The sequence below is a fragment of the Agelaius phoeniceus genome, chromosome 23, assembly GCF_051311805.1.
Source record: "Agelaius phoeniceus isolate bAgePho1 chromosome 23, bAgePho1.hap1, whole genome shotgun sequence".
NCBI classification, from domain to species: Eukaryota; Metazoa; Chordata; class Aves; order Passeriformes; family Icteridae; genus Agelaius; species Agelaius phoeniceus.
Genome location: NC_135287.1, coordinates 817,434 through 832,788, shown reverse-complemented (window position 1 = coordinate 832,788; position 15,355 = coordinate 817,434). Strand labels below are relative to the sequence as shown.

The following is a 15,355-nucleotide window of genomic DNA, read 5'->3' as shown; positions in this document are numbered from 1 at the left end:
GTTGGAGCAGGAGTGCTGGAGAGAAGGATAAGAGGGGGAAGATTGTAAAGACGATGACTACAAGAAAGAAAAACAATGAAATATAAGTGTGAATGACACTTCCCAATTCTAATTTCAAAAGCAAAGGGCTCAGTGTTAACATGTCAAAATGATGAACTGATTTTCTCTCTTTTCAGATGAAATTACCTACCACATCTGAACCTTCTGGCTCCTCACAGCTTTATATCCCCAGTAATCTCACTGTCACTCAGAGACATTTCTTCCAGCTCCAGGTGTTGAAGATGAATTAATTCCTCTGCCCAAATTCCTCTTGCTTTATTAGGTGATCTGGCTACGAGTAGCAAGGCCGAGCCTGGCTGGGGAGGTGATATTCCTCCCTCTGCCACCGAGATGTGCCCTTGCTCCATCATTGCTGAATGGCAGCTGGATGGAGGGGGAAAATCCCCAAATCAAACCTCCCAGGATGTGAAGATTTTTGTCTGGCTCCCAGGGACAATGTTGATGGAACAGCCCTGAGGGTTGCCCAGCTTCCCTGCACCTCTCCTAGATGGGTCACTCTCCATCTGAGGTGTTTTAAGGGCACATTTCCTTGTGTTCCCATTTATTTTTTTTAACTGCTCATCAGCTGTGAGTTATTTTTTTATTCTGTTGAAATTTCCCACAGGTTGGCCACTTTGTGCTTCCTTTTAGGTGCCGTTGTTTTCATCTTTAACCTTCACCACCTCTCCCTGAACCTTCCTCACTGTTGCCTGTCACTGTTGTCTCATGCTTGGCCTTCTCTTTCTCATCCTCTTCTTTCAGCTGGCTACACAAATTTCCTTTTCTGTCCCTTATTAATGCTTTTGCCATGTCCAAGCATGCTTCAATTCTGGCATCCAGCTGGGACTGATGCAGTTAGAATCACATCAGGGCTGAGCCCTCTCTGCTTTTATTTCATTCTCGCCTGTTCTTTCCTAGCTGGGCTCTCATCACAGGGCTGTAACAGAGTCATTTCTGGGAGTTGTCTTTGCTTACATCACCTTTCCTGCCCCATTCTGCCCCTTTTCCTCCTGGCTGTGCACGGATGCCGTTTGCTCTCCACAGCTGCAGTTGTGCCATATTGGATTTATTCACCTCCTCCTTTTGTCATCTGGAAAACTCCTTCCTCAACCTCCTTGCATGAGAACAGGGCATTTGCAAGAATTAGGTCACATTTTGGGGAGAGTCTGGTGGGTCCCTTGTCATCTCCCAGGGCACTTTACATTCCACATCTTTCTCTACGTGTGGACTGAAGTGGCCCATGGAGAGGAATAAATTTAGGTGATGGTACTATGGAGCAGCTGCAGGTCTCTGCCTCTTCCCCTGCTCCAAGGTACTTCAGCACCACTGAAAATCTGGGTTGCACATGATGGGTGAGCACTCAGGTGACAAACAACACTGAGATGGGAGGGTGCTGTGAGGGATCATTCCCTGGGTACCAGGAAGGCTTAGGGAGGTGCCACAAGAGGTGGCTCACTTAGAAATGGGAGCCTCTAAGTACAAAACCTTTTGCCTTCATGACACAGGCAAGGTTTGTGGGTGCAGGAGGAGGAGAAGGAAAACGAGACATCATCATTTTGATTGGAAAATACATTGCTGTTCCAGCAAGGGATCAGACAAATATCTGTGTGTGGCCAGCTTTAAGAGGCGGGAAAATGCTTTCCCATTTTCCTGCCTCTTAAAATTGCAGGCAGCCTATGCAGCTCCTCTCTCCGGATATGTGGCCACATGGCAAATGACTCTTTCACCCGACCCCTCTGCCAACACAGGAAAATGCAGTAACTAATTTCCTGGCTCTGACACTCCATCATTTCCCCCATTTCTCTGAGCTGTTAGTTCTGAGCTCTCTCTGAGCATCACTCCCACGGCACGCACCAGCCTGAATCCCAAGCTGCATCCACGGAGACTGCAGGTATTGTCTAACGAGACAGCATACTGAGATGACTCCCAAAGAAGCAAACTCCTGTTTTCTTGGTCATTCCTAGCTTTGCATGTTGATGTGAAGAGATGTTCACATCAGGGTGAGCACCAGGGTGTTCTTAGCTGCCATATCTCCTGTGGATATGTTTAGGAGCTGCAGCTCTGTGTGAGATAAGCAGAGAGAAAACAGACATCAGAGGTGGAAAATTAGAGATCGGCAGGACACAGAAGAGCTTTTTTGAGGCCTCAAAAATTCCTAAAATAGGAATTCTGAAATTTTTTCAGGACTGATTTCATGGGAAGGCAAGATTGAGAAAAGTTGCTGATCAGGACTGGTTTTTTTAGGCTGGATGCGCTGTGCTGGCTAGGATGCCCACCTCCAGTGGTAGCCCAGCGCCTGTGGATAGAGAGCCTGAACTGGACACATGTCTGAAGAATTTACAGTGTTTACATGTGGTTTCAAGGCTGTCTAAGGAACTGGGAAGGTTTTAAGAGTGGCTGAGCTCTAGGAAGGAATAAGAATAAAGAATAAAGAATAAAGAATAAAGAATAAAGAATAAAGAATAAAGAATAAAGAATAAAGAATAAAGAATAAAGAATAAAGAATAAAGAATAAGGTGGAGATGACATCAGGTTTTGATGTGTCTTCTCAGGAAATGACTCTTCAGAACCACTTGGAAATGAGACATTCTGCATAACCCCAGATCAGGGAGGGTCTTTTCTACAATAAATGCTCCCAGAGAAGTTATTTGTTTCCTTAGAGTAAGATCCACCCCCCTACACACCCATGATTTTGTTCTGCAAATATTTGAAGGTGCAAATTTCCTGGTAGCCAAGAAACACCAACATGACTCAGCAGAGCTTTGGGTGGGAACAAGCTCCCATTTCAGAATCAAGTTTAACTAAAAGTTTTGTTTTTAGCTAAATTCGGTCTTATGTAACAGCTACAGCAACTTCATCACTCATGACTAAGACTTTTCCATGGCATTTTTTTGGGTCTCATTGGCATTTTTGGACATCTCTTGGGGTTTTTTCATGAACTTGTAGCAACTTGAACCACTTGTAGCAATAATTTTTCATTTTTCCCAGGCCCTCCATCTCAACAGTTGTTTTCCTTCCTTTTATTCCTCAGCCTCAGTTTTGGGGGTAGTTTTCTGGGTAAATCTGGTAAATTTCTGGTAAATCCTTCTATGTGCCTGGAGCAGGGTGTAAACCCCTCAATCAATTCTGATTTATTCCAGGGTTTGTGGGATGCAAAACATCATCAGGCTCCTGGGACATTTGTGAAACAATTTAATGAAGAGATAAAAAATATCTGCAGCTTGGCTTTTGCCTCTAAAAAATTTAAATTCTCCCACCTGAAAAACACAGAGGGTTTGGGCATCCAACCCCATCACTGATAAAGGAGAGGATGACTGTGGGATGCTTCCTCCCTTCCAGCAGCACTTAGCTCTCTGAGTGGTGAGAAAGATGGATTAATTGACAATTATTTATTATTTAAGAACTCATCTGTTTAAACAACACTGTGGGACAAGGAGAGGGAATAGATTTTATGTCAATGAATCAAAATAGTAATATAATAATAAAAGAAAAAGACAGGGTTGGCAGACAGCTCTTCTATACCTCAAGTAATTTATAAATCAGGGTGGATATATTAAAAAAATTAAAATCCAGCTTTCTTACTACAAATTCCCTGTGGCAGGTGTAGTTGCTCTCAGTACTGTAAGTAGCTGCACTGCTCCCTAAAAGTGAGTAAAACCCAGGGCTGGAGCACAGAAGGCCCTGTCAGAGCTTCCTTTACAAATAGCCATAATAACACTTCTCTCCCTCCCAAGGGTGTCATGAGGGTTAATTATTTAACATTTGTAAAGCACTTGCAGGACTGGAGATGAAAGTGGAAAGTATTATTAAGGATAAACTCAGCTTTATAGGAGGCTTGGTCAGAAAATTGCATTTGGAGTTGAAATATGGGTTAGGAGTGGGTATCCAGGAGGGGCATCTATCAAACCTGGGAAGCATGGAAAATGAAGTGCTTTGAAGGAGTTAATCCAGTTAATAATTAATGCAGTGTTTTAGGGATGAGGGGTGCAGGCACCTGGGGGGGGGGGGTAATGCCCCACACAGCTCCCCTGTATCCCATCCTGCATGAGGTGGGTAATGGGGAACTCTGACTGAAGGAAATTTCATCACTGTACAAAATCTGAGAAAATTAGGATCTGGAGAAGAAAGGCCTTGAGACAGCCAGAATTCAGCAAATCATGGATTACCTTTGTGGGAGAAAACTGCAAATTAAAGCACCTGGTGTGCCCAGGAGTGGGGGATCTCTGTGTCCAGGGTCACCTTTCCCTCCCAGCTGGGGTTTGGGAGGCAGGGAGGAGGCAGGTGAGGCGGGTGCCACAGGCAGGGGAGGAGCACAGATCACCTGGGAGCAGGTGCAGCACCAGGATCACCAGGGCAGGTAAGGCTCTGTTGGCAAGGGCTGGCACGGGCAGGGGGGAGGTCACCCCACACCGTGGGATGGGAAGGGATCCCCTGGATCCCCTGGATCCCCTGCCTGCCCTTTATGGACCCTTTAATTTGGCATCCAAACTCCATGGGGAGGGAAGAGAGGGGTCACGGTGGGTGAACCACTGCTTCCCTTAGGAAAGTAAATTTGGGAGGGATTGAAGTGTTCCCAGCCCACCGGGGAATTGCCCTGCCCTGAGGTCCCCGTGGAGGGGCTCATAGGGGACTGGCTGCTGTCTCTGCTGGGCTGGGAGGCGATGGGACAGCCCAGCAAACCTGCAGCAACTTTTTCCAAGGAGGAAGTTGAAAAATAAACATGATATGTGAGGCCCCAAAGCAGGCAGAGGTGAGAGCAGGGCAGCCTGGGGCCAGCAGGGCCCCAAAACCCCCTCGCCACTCTGCAAGGAGCCCTTGCTGGCTCCCTGCTCCACTCCCAGCCGAATTAAATGCAAAGCCTCTGCCTCACAGCCAAACTGAAATTGCTGCTGTGTGCACTGAACCAAAAACTCCCTCCTCATTCCCTCCCCACCAAAAACTCCTCTACCCACAGCAATGCCCAGAAAAGTCACTTCCAGTGCCTAAAACCTCACACTTTGGATTTGTAGAGTTCCAGAATGGTTTGGGTTGGAAGGGGTCGTAAAGCTCATCTCATGCCATCTCCCTTGCTATGGGCAGGGCCACCTTTGCTGGAGGGAAAGTTTTTTTCCTTCCTTTTTCCATTCTTCCTACCAGCTTATCATTAAAAAATTACCAACCCTTCACCTTGGCAGGACAGGGTGTGACAGCCGAGGCTCAAGGTGCTTGTGGAGGGGGATGTTGGGGACCACAGCTCTGGGGTAGCCACAGACAAACTGTGGTACTTAGCAGGCTTAGGGTTATGTGTTTTATGGGTATTTTGGGTATTTATTGCAATGGAAATGGTTTTAATCCTTTGTTTTGGATATTTTTCCTTGAGGGATGTTGAAGACACACAATGCTTAACACAGTGCTTAGAAGTGTCACATTCTGGGGCAATTGGAACAATTTGAGGACAAATATTCATCTCCTCTTTGGAAAATGCCCAGAGAAGTTGTGGAGTCCTGCAAAATTGTGGTTCTCCCACCCCTGGCAGAGTTCAAGGCCAGGTTGGATGGAACTTGGAGCAACCTCGGCTAGTAGAAAGTCCCCCTGACCATGGCAGGGGATGGAACTGTATTATCTTGAAACTCCCCCCCAACCTAAACTGTTCTGTGATTCTAGGATTCTATAAATACTGATTTTTTTGTCGCACTTTTGATGGTGATAATGCTGGGTTTGAGCTTATTTTGGCTTGGTATCTGTGAGGGGTTATTGGAGTCAGGGCTGCCCCATCACACATCATGGAGCAAGGGAGGCAGTTCAGGGCACAGATGGCATCCACTCCTTTAGAAAGCATTTTAATATCTTTACTATCACGTAGAGGCAAAGAAAAATGGCTTTGGAGATGGTAAAGTGCATTTCCCCCAACAGGTAATTTTTAAAGTCAGACCTCACTGTCTTAAAATCACAAATAAACAAATGCAGGTCACAAAGGAATGACAGTGCCTGTTCTGAGCCTCTGTAATTAGTCCTTGACTAATTTATTTTATTTCTCAACTTTCTTTGCTGGGATGTAGCTTCTTTCTGCTTCCCTGATGATGGGGCTCAGAGCAAGGATAGGGGTGGAGAATCCAAACCAGGGGCTTATGAAACAGGAGACAAATGGAGGCAGCATAAGGAAGAGGAAGCAGAGAGCTGTATAACCTCTCCATCATCAGTTTTTGTATCTCCCTCCCTCAGCGTCTCTTTCCAGGTGGATCCATTATGTCTATTAAATAGACCTCTAGTCTAACATCCTGAATTTAAAGCTTTCATCCCTGTTTGAACTTTCATGTTGAACTTTCTCATTTCAGGAAGATGGATTATCTCAGTTTGTGTTCTCTGTCTGCAGCCACTGCATAAGCCACTGCAGTACCTGATGGTCCTTCAGATACTTCCTGGCAATTGAGCCTAATAGTGTCCAATGATGATGATGATTTTTTAACCTAAGTCCAAATGCCTTAAGGATCCTTTAGAGGCAGAAATGTTGCTTTCCTGCTTTTCCAGCAGCAGCTGAGCTTACCAGTATGAGGAAGATGATTGTTCAGTGTCACTGTTAACACTCCCTGGTGAGGACAGAGGCAGAGGGAAAAGAGAGCCTGAGGATAATGAGATGAAATGGTTCAGAGAGGGGTTTTAGCCGGACATTAATGCATTAGAGATCCAGCTCCTGTGGGAGCTAATGGAAGTGCTGCTATGATTATAAGTGCCTCTGCAGACAAATAAGACAGTGCTTGTAATGAGTGAGGCAGCACAGGGTACAGGAGAGCTTATCACAGTCAGTGATGCCTCTCCTGATACCTTTCGGGTGTCTCCTGCCATCTCTCTGTCCTCAGAGGCAGAGATAGCTCACTCCTGAGTCAGAGATAGCTCGCTCACTGCCATCCCCATTAGGTTTGGGCAGTGGGTATGTTGTATTCAGGGAGACACACAGAGGACATGCAGGATAGGGAAGGGTCTGACTGAGGATGGTTTTGTGAGCACAGCACCTCAGCTACTGTCAGTCTGTAGGTCTGGATTTGATGCACTTCTGCAGCTGCAGATTCAACACAAGAGCCCCTCTGGAAGGCTGGAACTAGCTTTATTATTTCCAGATACACATCTCAGTGGCATTCCTCACCTCAGCCTGAGCTCAGCTTGGGTGGTTTTTCCACAAGTCAAGACATTTCTCCTCTTCCCTGAGTCAGCCTTTCCCTGGGGACCATCCCTGTCACCCACAGATGCTCTGACAGCCAAGCACAGGTACAGTGAGCAAACCAGCTCTGGTGTGTTCAAACTGCCTGATTCACACAGGTTGAAGGGCAAAGTTAATTGTAGGGGTGATGGCTGTCAGCTCTGCCCACTGGTGAACTTTAGACTGTGATTTCCTAGCTTGGGAAAATGGAAATGATGCCTTGACTGAGACATTATCAATGGACTAAAAAAAAATACCAAAAAACCAAACCAAACCAAAGCAAAAAAAATCCCTCAGGAAACCGAATGAGATATTTGGAATAGTAAAATGGCCCAAGTTGTGACTAAAAAGAGAGCTTGTGGCTACCAGAGTAGGGTGAGAAGAAGGAGGTGAAAGCCTAATTGGGTTCTCAGACTCCTTACCATCCACCAGATGCCTCTCCTGGTGGTTGGGTGCATTAGCTATAAACCAAGAAAAACCAGCTCCTCTGGGATGTGATAAGAGCAGATGAAACAGTAAATCATTAAGCAGACACAGTGCAGGGCACCATAATAAGCAGGGGGCAAAGAGCATGAATGACAAGCCAGCAAGGACATGGGGGTGTTGCAAAACATTGCTGGCTGATGAGGGAAGGGACAAAGTCACATTCAGCAGGGATGCCCTGGTATGGTGGCTGTGGCCACAAACACCAGCAACCACTGGACCTTCAGCTTGTTCTTTTCCCTGCTGATTGTAAGCATGTCTCACTTCCTTTGGAGATACAGGGATAAACAAGAGCGGTTTGCCTCAGGGTACAACATAACTGTGGTTGGTTTTTCCCCTGTGCTTACCCATTGCATGTTTTTCAGAGGAGGAAGAGAAGCAGGAGAAATAGTTTTGTGGGTCACGTGTCCCAGCTGAGCCATGTGCTCCCTGCTATAAGGCAGGAATGGAGACCAGCAACCACAAAAGAGTCCCCATGACCCCCTGAGCTCAGCCCAGATCACATAAGCACTGTAAGGTGGCTGTGCATACCCCACTTAGCTGATCTTTTAATTGTGATTGATCGGTGTATCCTTCAGGTCATCTCAGTTTGACTGCATTGATCTCAGCTGGAAAACCATCAGGCCCCACATTATATCAGCCTTTAATATGTAACTGCAAGAGCTACATCAGTTAAATATTTGAGTATATATTGCTATGGTCATGTTATAACTGTAGCATTAATACAGCAGGATATGGTAGCAATCCTTCTTGTTGTGGTATTCTGGGATGGGTTTGGTTCTGCTTCCAGATATTACCCCGTTATTTCACCATCCCTCCTTGTTACTGATCTAAATTTCCCCTCTTTCATTTTAAAGCCATTACCCCCATTTCATGTATATGATGAGATTCTCTACTTACCCAGAAAATACAGATTTTTTCAGCCCTCTCCATGGCTTGGGAATGCTGCTCCCTTAATCACAGGGAAACAGTTGGATGCTCCCATTTCCCAATCGCCCCTTTCAAAGGACTGCAGAAATGATTGTATTAACCCACTGGACTGTGCTAGCCCTGCTGGTAAACAGCATCTTGGTTTGATTTTCTGTTTAATTACCCAATGCACCCTTTGTCAATAAATCTTTCCTTTTAAGTAATGAAATAAGGCAGAACCCTGCAGTGCTAATAGTGACCTGCAAAGCTGCCAGCTCATACCATGCTCTTTCCATACACAGCTTTTCCATTCTTGGATTAAATCCCCCCTAAATTCATCTTCATGAACCCACTGGGATAGCTCAGAGGTGCTTGGTGAAGACAGGATGGAAACCAGCCTGGTGGCACTGCAGGAACATCAGCCCCATGTGCTGCCCTGTGTGGCTGCATCTACCAGGGTGATGTTTGCACATGGAGCTAATATTTGCTTTGCTCAACCTGTTGGATTAGCTGTTTGGTTAAACCAGCTTGGATCAGGCAGATTGGTTGCAGGGATTTAGGAGATTAGTTTTAACCCTGTGGATTTTCCTGCATTGGGACAGACTCCTCTGGGAGATGGTGTCTGCACCAGGCATGGACTTCCAGAGATGAAACAAGGTGTCCCTGGGAGAAACCAACCTGAAATCAGATAGTAATAAAGCCAAAGAAACAACTCCCTTTCTCCAAGGCTGACTGCAACAACTCATGTTTTACCCCACACACAAATTATCCCTTGTGCAACAGCAGAATAAGAATATTTTTGGTTTATATTTTCAGCAAGTGGGGGCTGAAGCCCAAAATGCTGCTGGGGAAGGCAGTTTCAGGATAACCAGGATGTCTGGGATGGGGAGGTCAGATCTAGCTCCAAACCATGCAACATCTGCTATGTGGAGGAAGAGCATCCACTCCACAAGGGAGACAGTTTCTGCCCACGGTTAAGTGTGGATTGTTACAGAGAAGCTACTAAACAGAGAAGGAAGTCCTGGGCACCAGCAGCAGAGCCTTGTTATCAATTAAAACATTCCTAATTGCCCAGTCTGACACTACCTCACACCAAGGCAGCCCTCAAACATGTGGGTGAGCCCACATGAAAGAGCTGATCATTTCTCAACCTAATTGAGCAAAGCGCAAACAGGAGCTGGCTGGGTTTAATTGCTGTAATTCTCCCAGGAAATGGGTCCCCCAACATCCTGCAAACCATGTGTGTGCGTACTCTGGCACAGAGGCTCCAGCAGCTTGGTGCAAGTCCTGGTTTAGGGACGCTCAGGAGAGGGAAGAAGGAGTGTGAGAAGGTCAGGATGCAGGGAGCAACTTGATTTGTTTGCCCAAACCCACAATGTTTTGTTTCCAGCAGCTTTTGGGGTATTTTTGAAGGTATATTTTTAACAAAGTGCTTTGGTTTGTGGAATAGATACAGGATTTTTTCATCTCTTCCATGGCCTGAAACAATTCCAGAGATTTAAAAAATTTTGGACTTAGCACACCACTTCTGTGGCTGTTCATGAAGTTAAAGAAAAACTCTGCTGTTTACTCCTAGACATTCCTGTTTTCCCTATGTATTATCTCTCCTACCTGGTCCTGAAAAGCCCTGGTCAGCAGCAGATCCTTACGTTAATACTTTCAGAAGAGCAAGAAAAGCAGGACCTACTGCTGAGAGAGATCCTTGGAATTAAAGGTTCAGGCTGGGATGTGTCAGATATTGCAGAACATTTGGGGCTTTTTTGAAACAACTGTGGCTTTTTTTGACCTTTCCTAATCTTGGGGAAAGGACCTCAGAGAGGTCCCAGGGGTTCCCTGTGCTCCTTCCTATTCCCATGTGGTTAGTCAAGCCTACTCCAGTCCTCCCTGAAAGGGAAATCCTATTTTTTCCCAGTGTTACGCCAAATAACTTGTGTAAATTGAATAATTACATTGTTTTTCTTTGCCTTGTAGTCAGAAGAGGTTGACAGGATGGCAAATTTTAAGGGTCATGCGCTTCCAGGCAGCTTCTTCCTGCTCTTTGGACTCTGGTGGTCTGTGAAATACCCACTGCAGTATCTCAGCCAGAAGGTAAATAAAAAATCCCACAGGGCTTACTGTTTCCAGCGTGTGGATGCCATTGAAGGGGGAATCAAAATCTTCTTTTCTCTAACAGGTAAGGGTTATATTTCACTTGCTATGTCAGTGTTCACCTAGCCTGCACCGATGACTGTACAGGAGCCCTGACTCCATAGAAACTGGTCCAGATCTGGAAGGATCAGAGAGTTTTTAAGGCTGGAAAAGACTTCTTAGATCATTAAGTCCAGCCACTAACCACTGCCACATCCACTATTAAACCATGAACCTGAGCACCCTCTTCACATATTTTTGAATACTTTCAAGTATGGTGATTCCAGCACTCTCCTGGGCAGCCTGGATGCATCCTTGCCATCCATCTTGACGTGATCTCTGGTATAGTTTGATGTGGAAAAGCAATTCTCATACTGCTTCCCAAAGCTGAGCTGCCCTTAAACACAGGCCTGATTTTTCCATCCAGTCTTTTCTCCCTAATGCAAACTCACCAGTTCCTGCTTCAGAACCCCCAGCAGCAAGGAACAGTCTTGACCATTGCAAATGAACCCCCAGCAACTGCATGCTCTTGGTGTCCTGCAGGGATGCTGGCGGAGCAGTTTGTCCCCGATGGTCCCCACTTGTACCTGTACAGCGGGGAGAAGCACGACTGGGTGAAGCTGATGAACTGGCAGCACACCACCATGTACCTCTTCTACGGCCTCTCCGGGGTGGTAGATGTCTTCACCTTCATCTCCCAGGTGGTGCCGCAGGGTCTGGATCGCCTTATGTTGGCCATGGCTGTGTTCGTTGAAGGTTTGTAGAAGGTGGTGCTTAATTAGGGGAAGGATATTGGGCACCAAGTCAGAGAAGAGCTAAAATTTGCCTGACTGAGATATGGTTCCAGATGCCTCTGGAGATAGGACACATTGTAGGGGATATATTATGGCAGGCTGGGATGGAATGAGATGAGAAATACAGTCATGGATAGGTTCTGGTTTGGTATTTCTGAAGCTACTGCAGTGCAAAGCAGCAGAATGAGGTTCCTTGTTATGATAAATGACTGGTGAACTCTGCATTCCTCTGACATCCACAGGCTGTTCCCCTGCCCCATGTTCCCCTGAGAGCCATTAATTGCACTGCAGGCATCATTAGCCTCATCTCCTTACATGGCACGTGGCAATTTGAACTGATTTATTTCAGCTTCAGCGCATCACAAATATTCTGTCCTCAGGCTGCCTTGCAAGTTGTCAGCTGTGATTCCAGACCCCTTTTGGATCATAGAATCATATAAAGACTTGGTTTGGAAGGAAGCTTAAGGATCATCTAGTTCCAACGCTCTCCTATGGGAAAAGAAGGTCTTGTTTATATAGAATCCTCCTTAATGAAGGCACAGCTCCTGTTAATTTTCCTTTCCTGATCACAGCAGTTTTTGAGGCAGCAGCAGCAGGGGCAGCTCCACATGCACAGTTTGGCATGTATGACCAGGAAATCTATCATTTACAGCTCCCAAAAAATGATGAAATTTAGCAATAAGAAGGAAAGACAGAGCAGCAGCCTCATCTGAAGAGGTGACATCTGTGGGAAGAAAACTACCCTGTCCTTGGTCATTGTATTGTTCAGATCCTCCTGCCCCTGGTTGCCCCCAGGATGCTGGGATGCCAGGAGGCCTAGGGGACGGTGCTATGTGGAGTCCCCTTTTTCCATGATGGCCTGTCTCAATTTGCCACCCAGGCAGGTGATTTACTCAGCTCAGTGGCCATGGCTGTTGTTGTTAATGCTGCTTCAAGCAGGGTTCGTGTTTTGGCAGGTTGTCTCTTCTATTACCACGTCCTTCATCGCCCCATGTTGGATCAGCACATCCACTCCCTGCTGCTCATCACCATCTTCGCTGGGGCTGGAAGCATCCTGCTGGAGGTTTTCCTGCGTGACAACATTGTCCTGGAGATGTTCCGAGCCCACATCACCATTGTCCAGGGAACGTGGTTCTGGCAGGTCCGTTCTGCCTTCCCAGAGCAATGAAGCAAAGAGAAAAGAGGGGAACAAGTTATACATCACATATCAATCACACATCTCCCAAGGATTATTTTGCCAGGCTCACTTCATAAATAGCTCATAACCCAGAATGAAAATTTACTTATCACAGGTCATCTCTGATGGCTGCTCCTGCTGCAAGAGCTGTTTGTTTTGGCTTACTGCTTCTCCAGGGGGAAGAGAAAAAGCAAGTGAGCAACATTTTACAGTACCTAACAACCAAGTACTAATTGCTTAATGTGTCTAATGCTCCCTACAGCCCTCCCTCTGGTTTAGTGAAAAGATACAAACCCCGCCAGCAATAAAACAGAGTTAAAATACAGCCAGCTGCTTACTTTGGTAGGAGTTGGAAAAGCAAAGAAATCAGTTGGAGATAATTGCTCTCAAAACTAAGCTATCAAAAAAACCCCCAAACAAATAAAAAAAGAAACAAAACCAAACCAACCAACCAACCAACCAAAAATCAACAAACAAAAAACCAACCAAAATAACCACCCCAAAACCAAACCACTTTCCCTTCTCTTTTTCAAGGCTGTGCTTGCTCAAATCAGCCTTTGTTCAGAGGTAAGAAACTGGGCTGAGCTTGTAAAGTACAAAATCTGGAGTTTTTAAAGGATGGTTTGGAGTTTGGAATGTTGAGGGACAATTGTTCTGGATATTGAACAGAAAAAGAGATATCTTGGGCACAGACTTACTTTGTGTGGCCTCTCATTACAAGGACGAACTTCACTCTCAGCAAAAATGTCTATCCTGGTCAGGGCTCAAGTTCCTCGGTCACCACATGAATAAAGGTAACTCTAGGAGGGTGATGAGGCTCTGGCACAGGTTATTTCAGGTCCCTTCCAACCCAAACAATTCTGGCATTCTGGGATTCTATAATTTTTTTCCCAATGTAGTTGTTCCACCAACTTCTTGTTCCACCCAGATCGGTGTTGTGCTGTTCCAGCCATGGGGAGGTCCTGTGTGGGATGAGAATGACCACAGCAACATCATGTTCCTCACGATGTGCTTCTTCTGGCACTGGGCAGCTGCTGTGGCCGTCCTGGCTGTGAACTACAGCCTCACTTACTGGTACAGCTGGGACAGGGGCTGGGACAGGGGCTGGGACAGGGGCTGGGACAGGTCTGGGGTAGGCAGGCAGGGCGGCATGTCTGTAGTGAGACAGATGTAACCCAGCCCTTCCTGCAGTACAAAATCACAGCTGAACAAGCAGTCCCAGACTACTGCAGGTTTTAGGGCACGCTATTTGTTGAGTGTACAGAATGCAAAATAGTGTCAGCAAGAGGCATGGGCAGTAAATGGGAAGTCAAACAACTGAGTCCCTAGAGGTGCTCCTGAAAGTCACACTGCTTATTTTCCTCTGCAATGAGTGCTGAGGTTAAACTTTAGTTTGACAGAGGCATCAAAGCATTACCAGGACCCCCTGACACTTCATCCTCTGCCTTGCAAGGACTTCAAAGTGGTTGAAGGTCACTGAATTCTTAGAGGTACAAAAAGTAAGACATTACCAGCCCCCAGTTTGGCTTTTCCAAGGGGATGAGAAGATTATCCCACTTTAAGGGATGCTCTGAGGGATGCTGTGTAAGCTACAGAATGGATACTTCAGTCCATGCCATCAAATAGACTTTATTCAGAACAAAAACCACTCAATCCCCCATCAATAGCAATTTAGGTTCTGGTGAGTGGCATTAGGTTGGAGTTTTTTCTAATAATGATTTATTGCTCCTGTGCTGCAGCTGTCTCCAGAGGCTCCGGAGAGGCAGTGGAGAGCCCTACATCAGCCTGGGGGTCCGGCAGCACAAGTGTGACAGCAGCTCCCAGGCTGCCTTCTTGAATGGCTCCGATGAAGAGTGAAGAGGGTGCAAAACTCCTGCTCCAAATACATGAACAGTCCCTTTTTCAGAAGAAACAAATCAAATTAAATATTTTTGTTTTGGATGAGAGGTACCCCCATGGAGCTTCTGGGAGGAAAGCTGAGCACACAGGGGTGGCTGCCCTCCATCCATACCCAAATATCTCTGGCTCAGACATGGGCAGAGCTTGAAGTGATTTTTAGCAGCAAAACAAAGCATAGAAATTCAGCATGGCAAGATTACTTCATCCTGTGGGCTCCCCTGTATGCTCCCATAGGGATGGAAGGCATCTTTTGGCCAGCTAACTTTTCCAAGAGCCTGAAGGCTTTGACCTGCTGTGATTGAAGTCAGGGGAATCTCCAGGCTGAGGTCATGCATCTCTGGAGCAAGGCATCACCCCAAGGAGGATGAGTAAGAGAGTGCTGAATGTGAGATTATGGCAATTTTTGCAACACCAGGGCTTGATTGCACACACTACGAATGTTATTACTGAAGCTTTGAACTAAAGAGGGATTTTGTTAATAATTTTCTTGTTCACTTAAAGGCTAAGAGAGTAAATAAATGTGAAATAAAAATCCTCACTGAGCTGATATCCTTAAATTTAAGACTGATAAATTATAGAGTGTATAATAATAGCTTAGAAAAATCCATCTCTCAGACCTGCAAAGCCTAAAGGACTGTAAGATACATGGCCATGCAGCAGGGATTCATGAAATGTCCCAGTTTTCCACTGAAAATAAACCCCCTCAACTTGGAAAGCAAGATGATACAAGCACATGGTCTGTTTTAGGCTGCC

The 15,355-nt window shown here is 45.9% G+C and overlaps 1 protein-coding gene across 1 annotated transcript; it reads left to right on the top strand.

Annotated features, from left to right (window-relative positions):
- The first annotated feature begins 10,582 nt into the window (after window positions 1-10,582).
- Window positions 10,583-15,061, top strand: TMEM45B (transmembrane protein 45B). The gene is made up of 5 exons (XM_054647540.2): window positions 10,583-10,778; window positions 11,276-11,488; window positions 12,483-12,667; window positions 13,632-13,777; window positions 14,443-15,061. Exons 1-5 carry the CDS (start codon window positions 10,595-10,597, stop codon window positions 14,558-14,560), a joined length of 846 nt encoding a protein of 281 aa, XP_054503515.1. The 5' UTR covers window positions 10,583-10,594; the 3' UTR covers window positions 14,561-15,061.
- The last annotated feature ends 294 nt before the right edge of the window (window positions 15,062-15,355 follow it).

Coding starts and splice junctions, on each gene's coding strand:
- TMEM45B (XM_054647540.2), top strand. CDS start 10,595: ATGGCAAATTTTAAGGGTCATGCGCTTCCAGGCAGCTTCTTCCTGCTC. Junction 10,779..11,275: donor AATCTTCTTTTCTCTAACAG/GTAAGGGTTATA, acceptor GGTGTCCTGCAG/GGATGCTGGCGGAGCAGTTT. Junction 11,489..12,482: donor CATGGCTGTGTTCGTTGAAG/GTTTGTAGAAGG, acceptor GTGTTTTGGCAG/GTTGTCTCTTCTATTACCAC.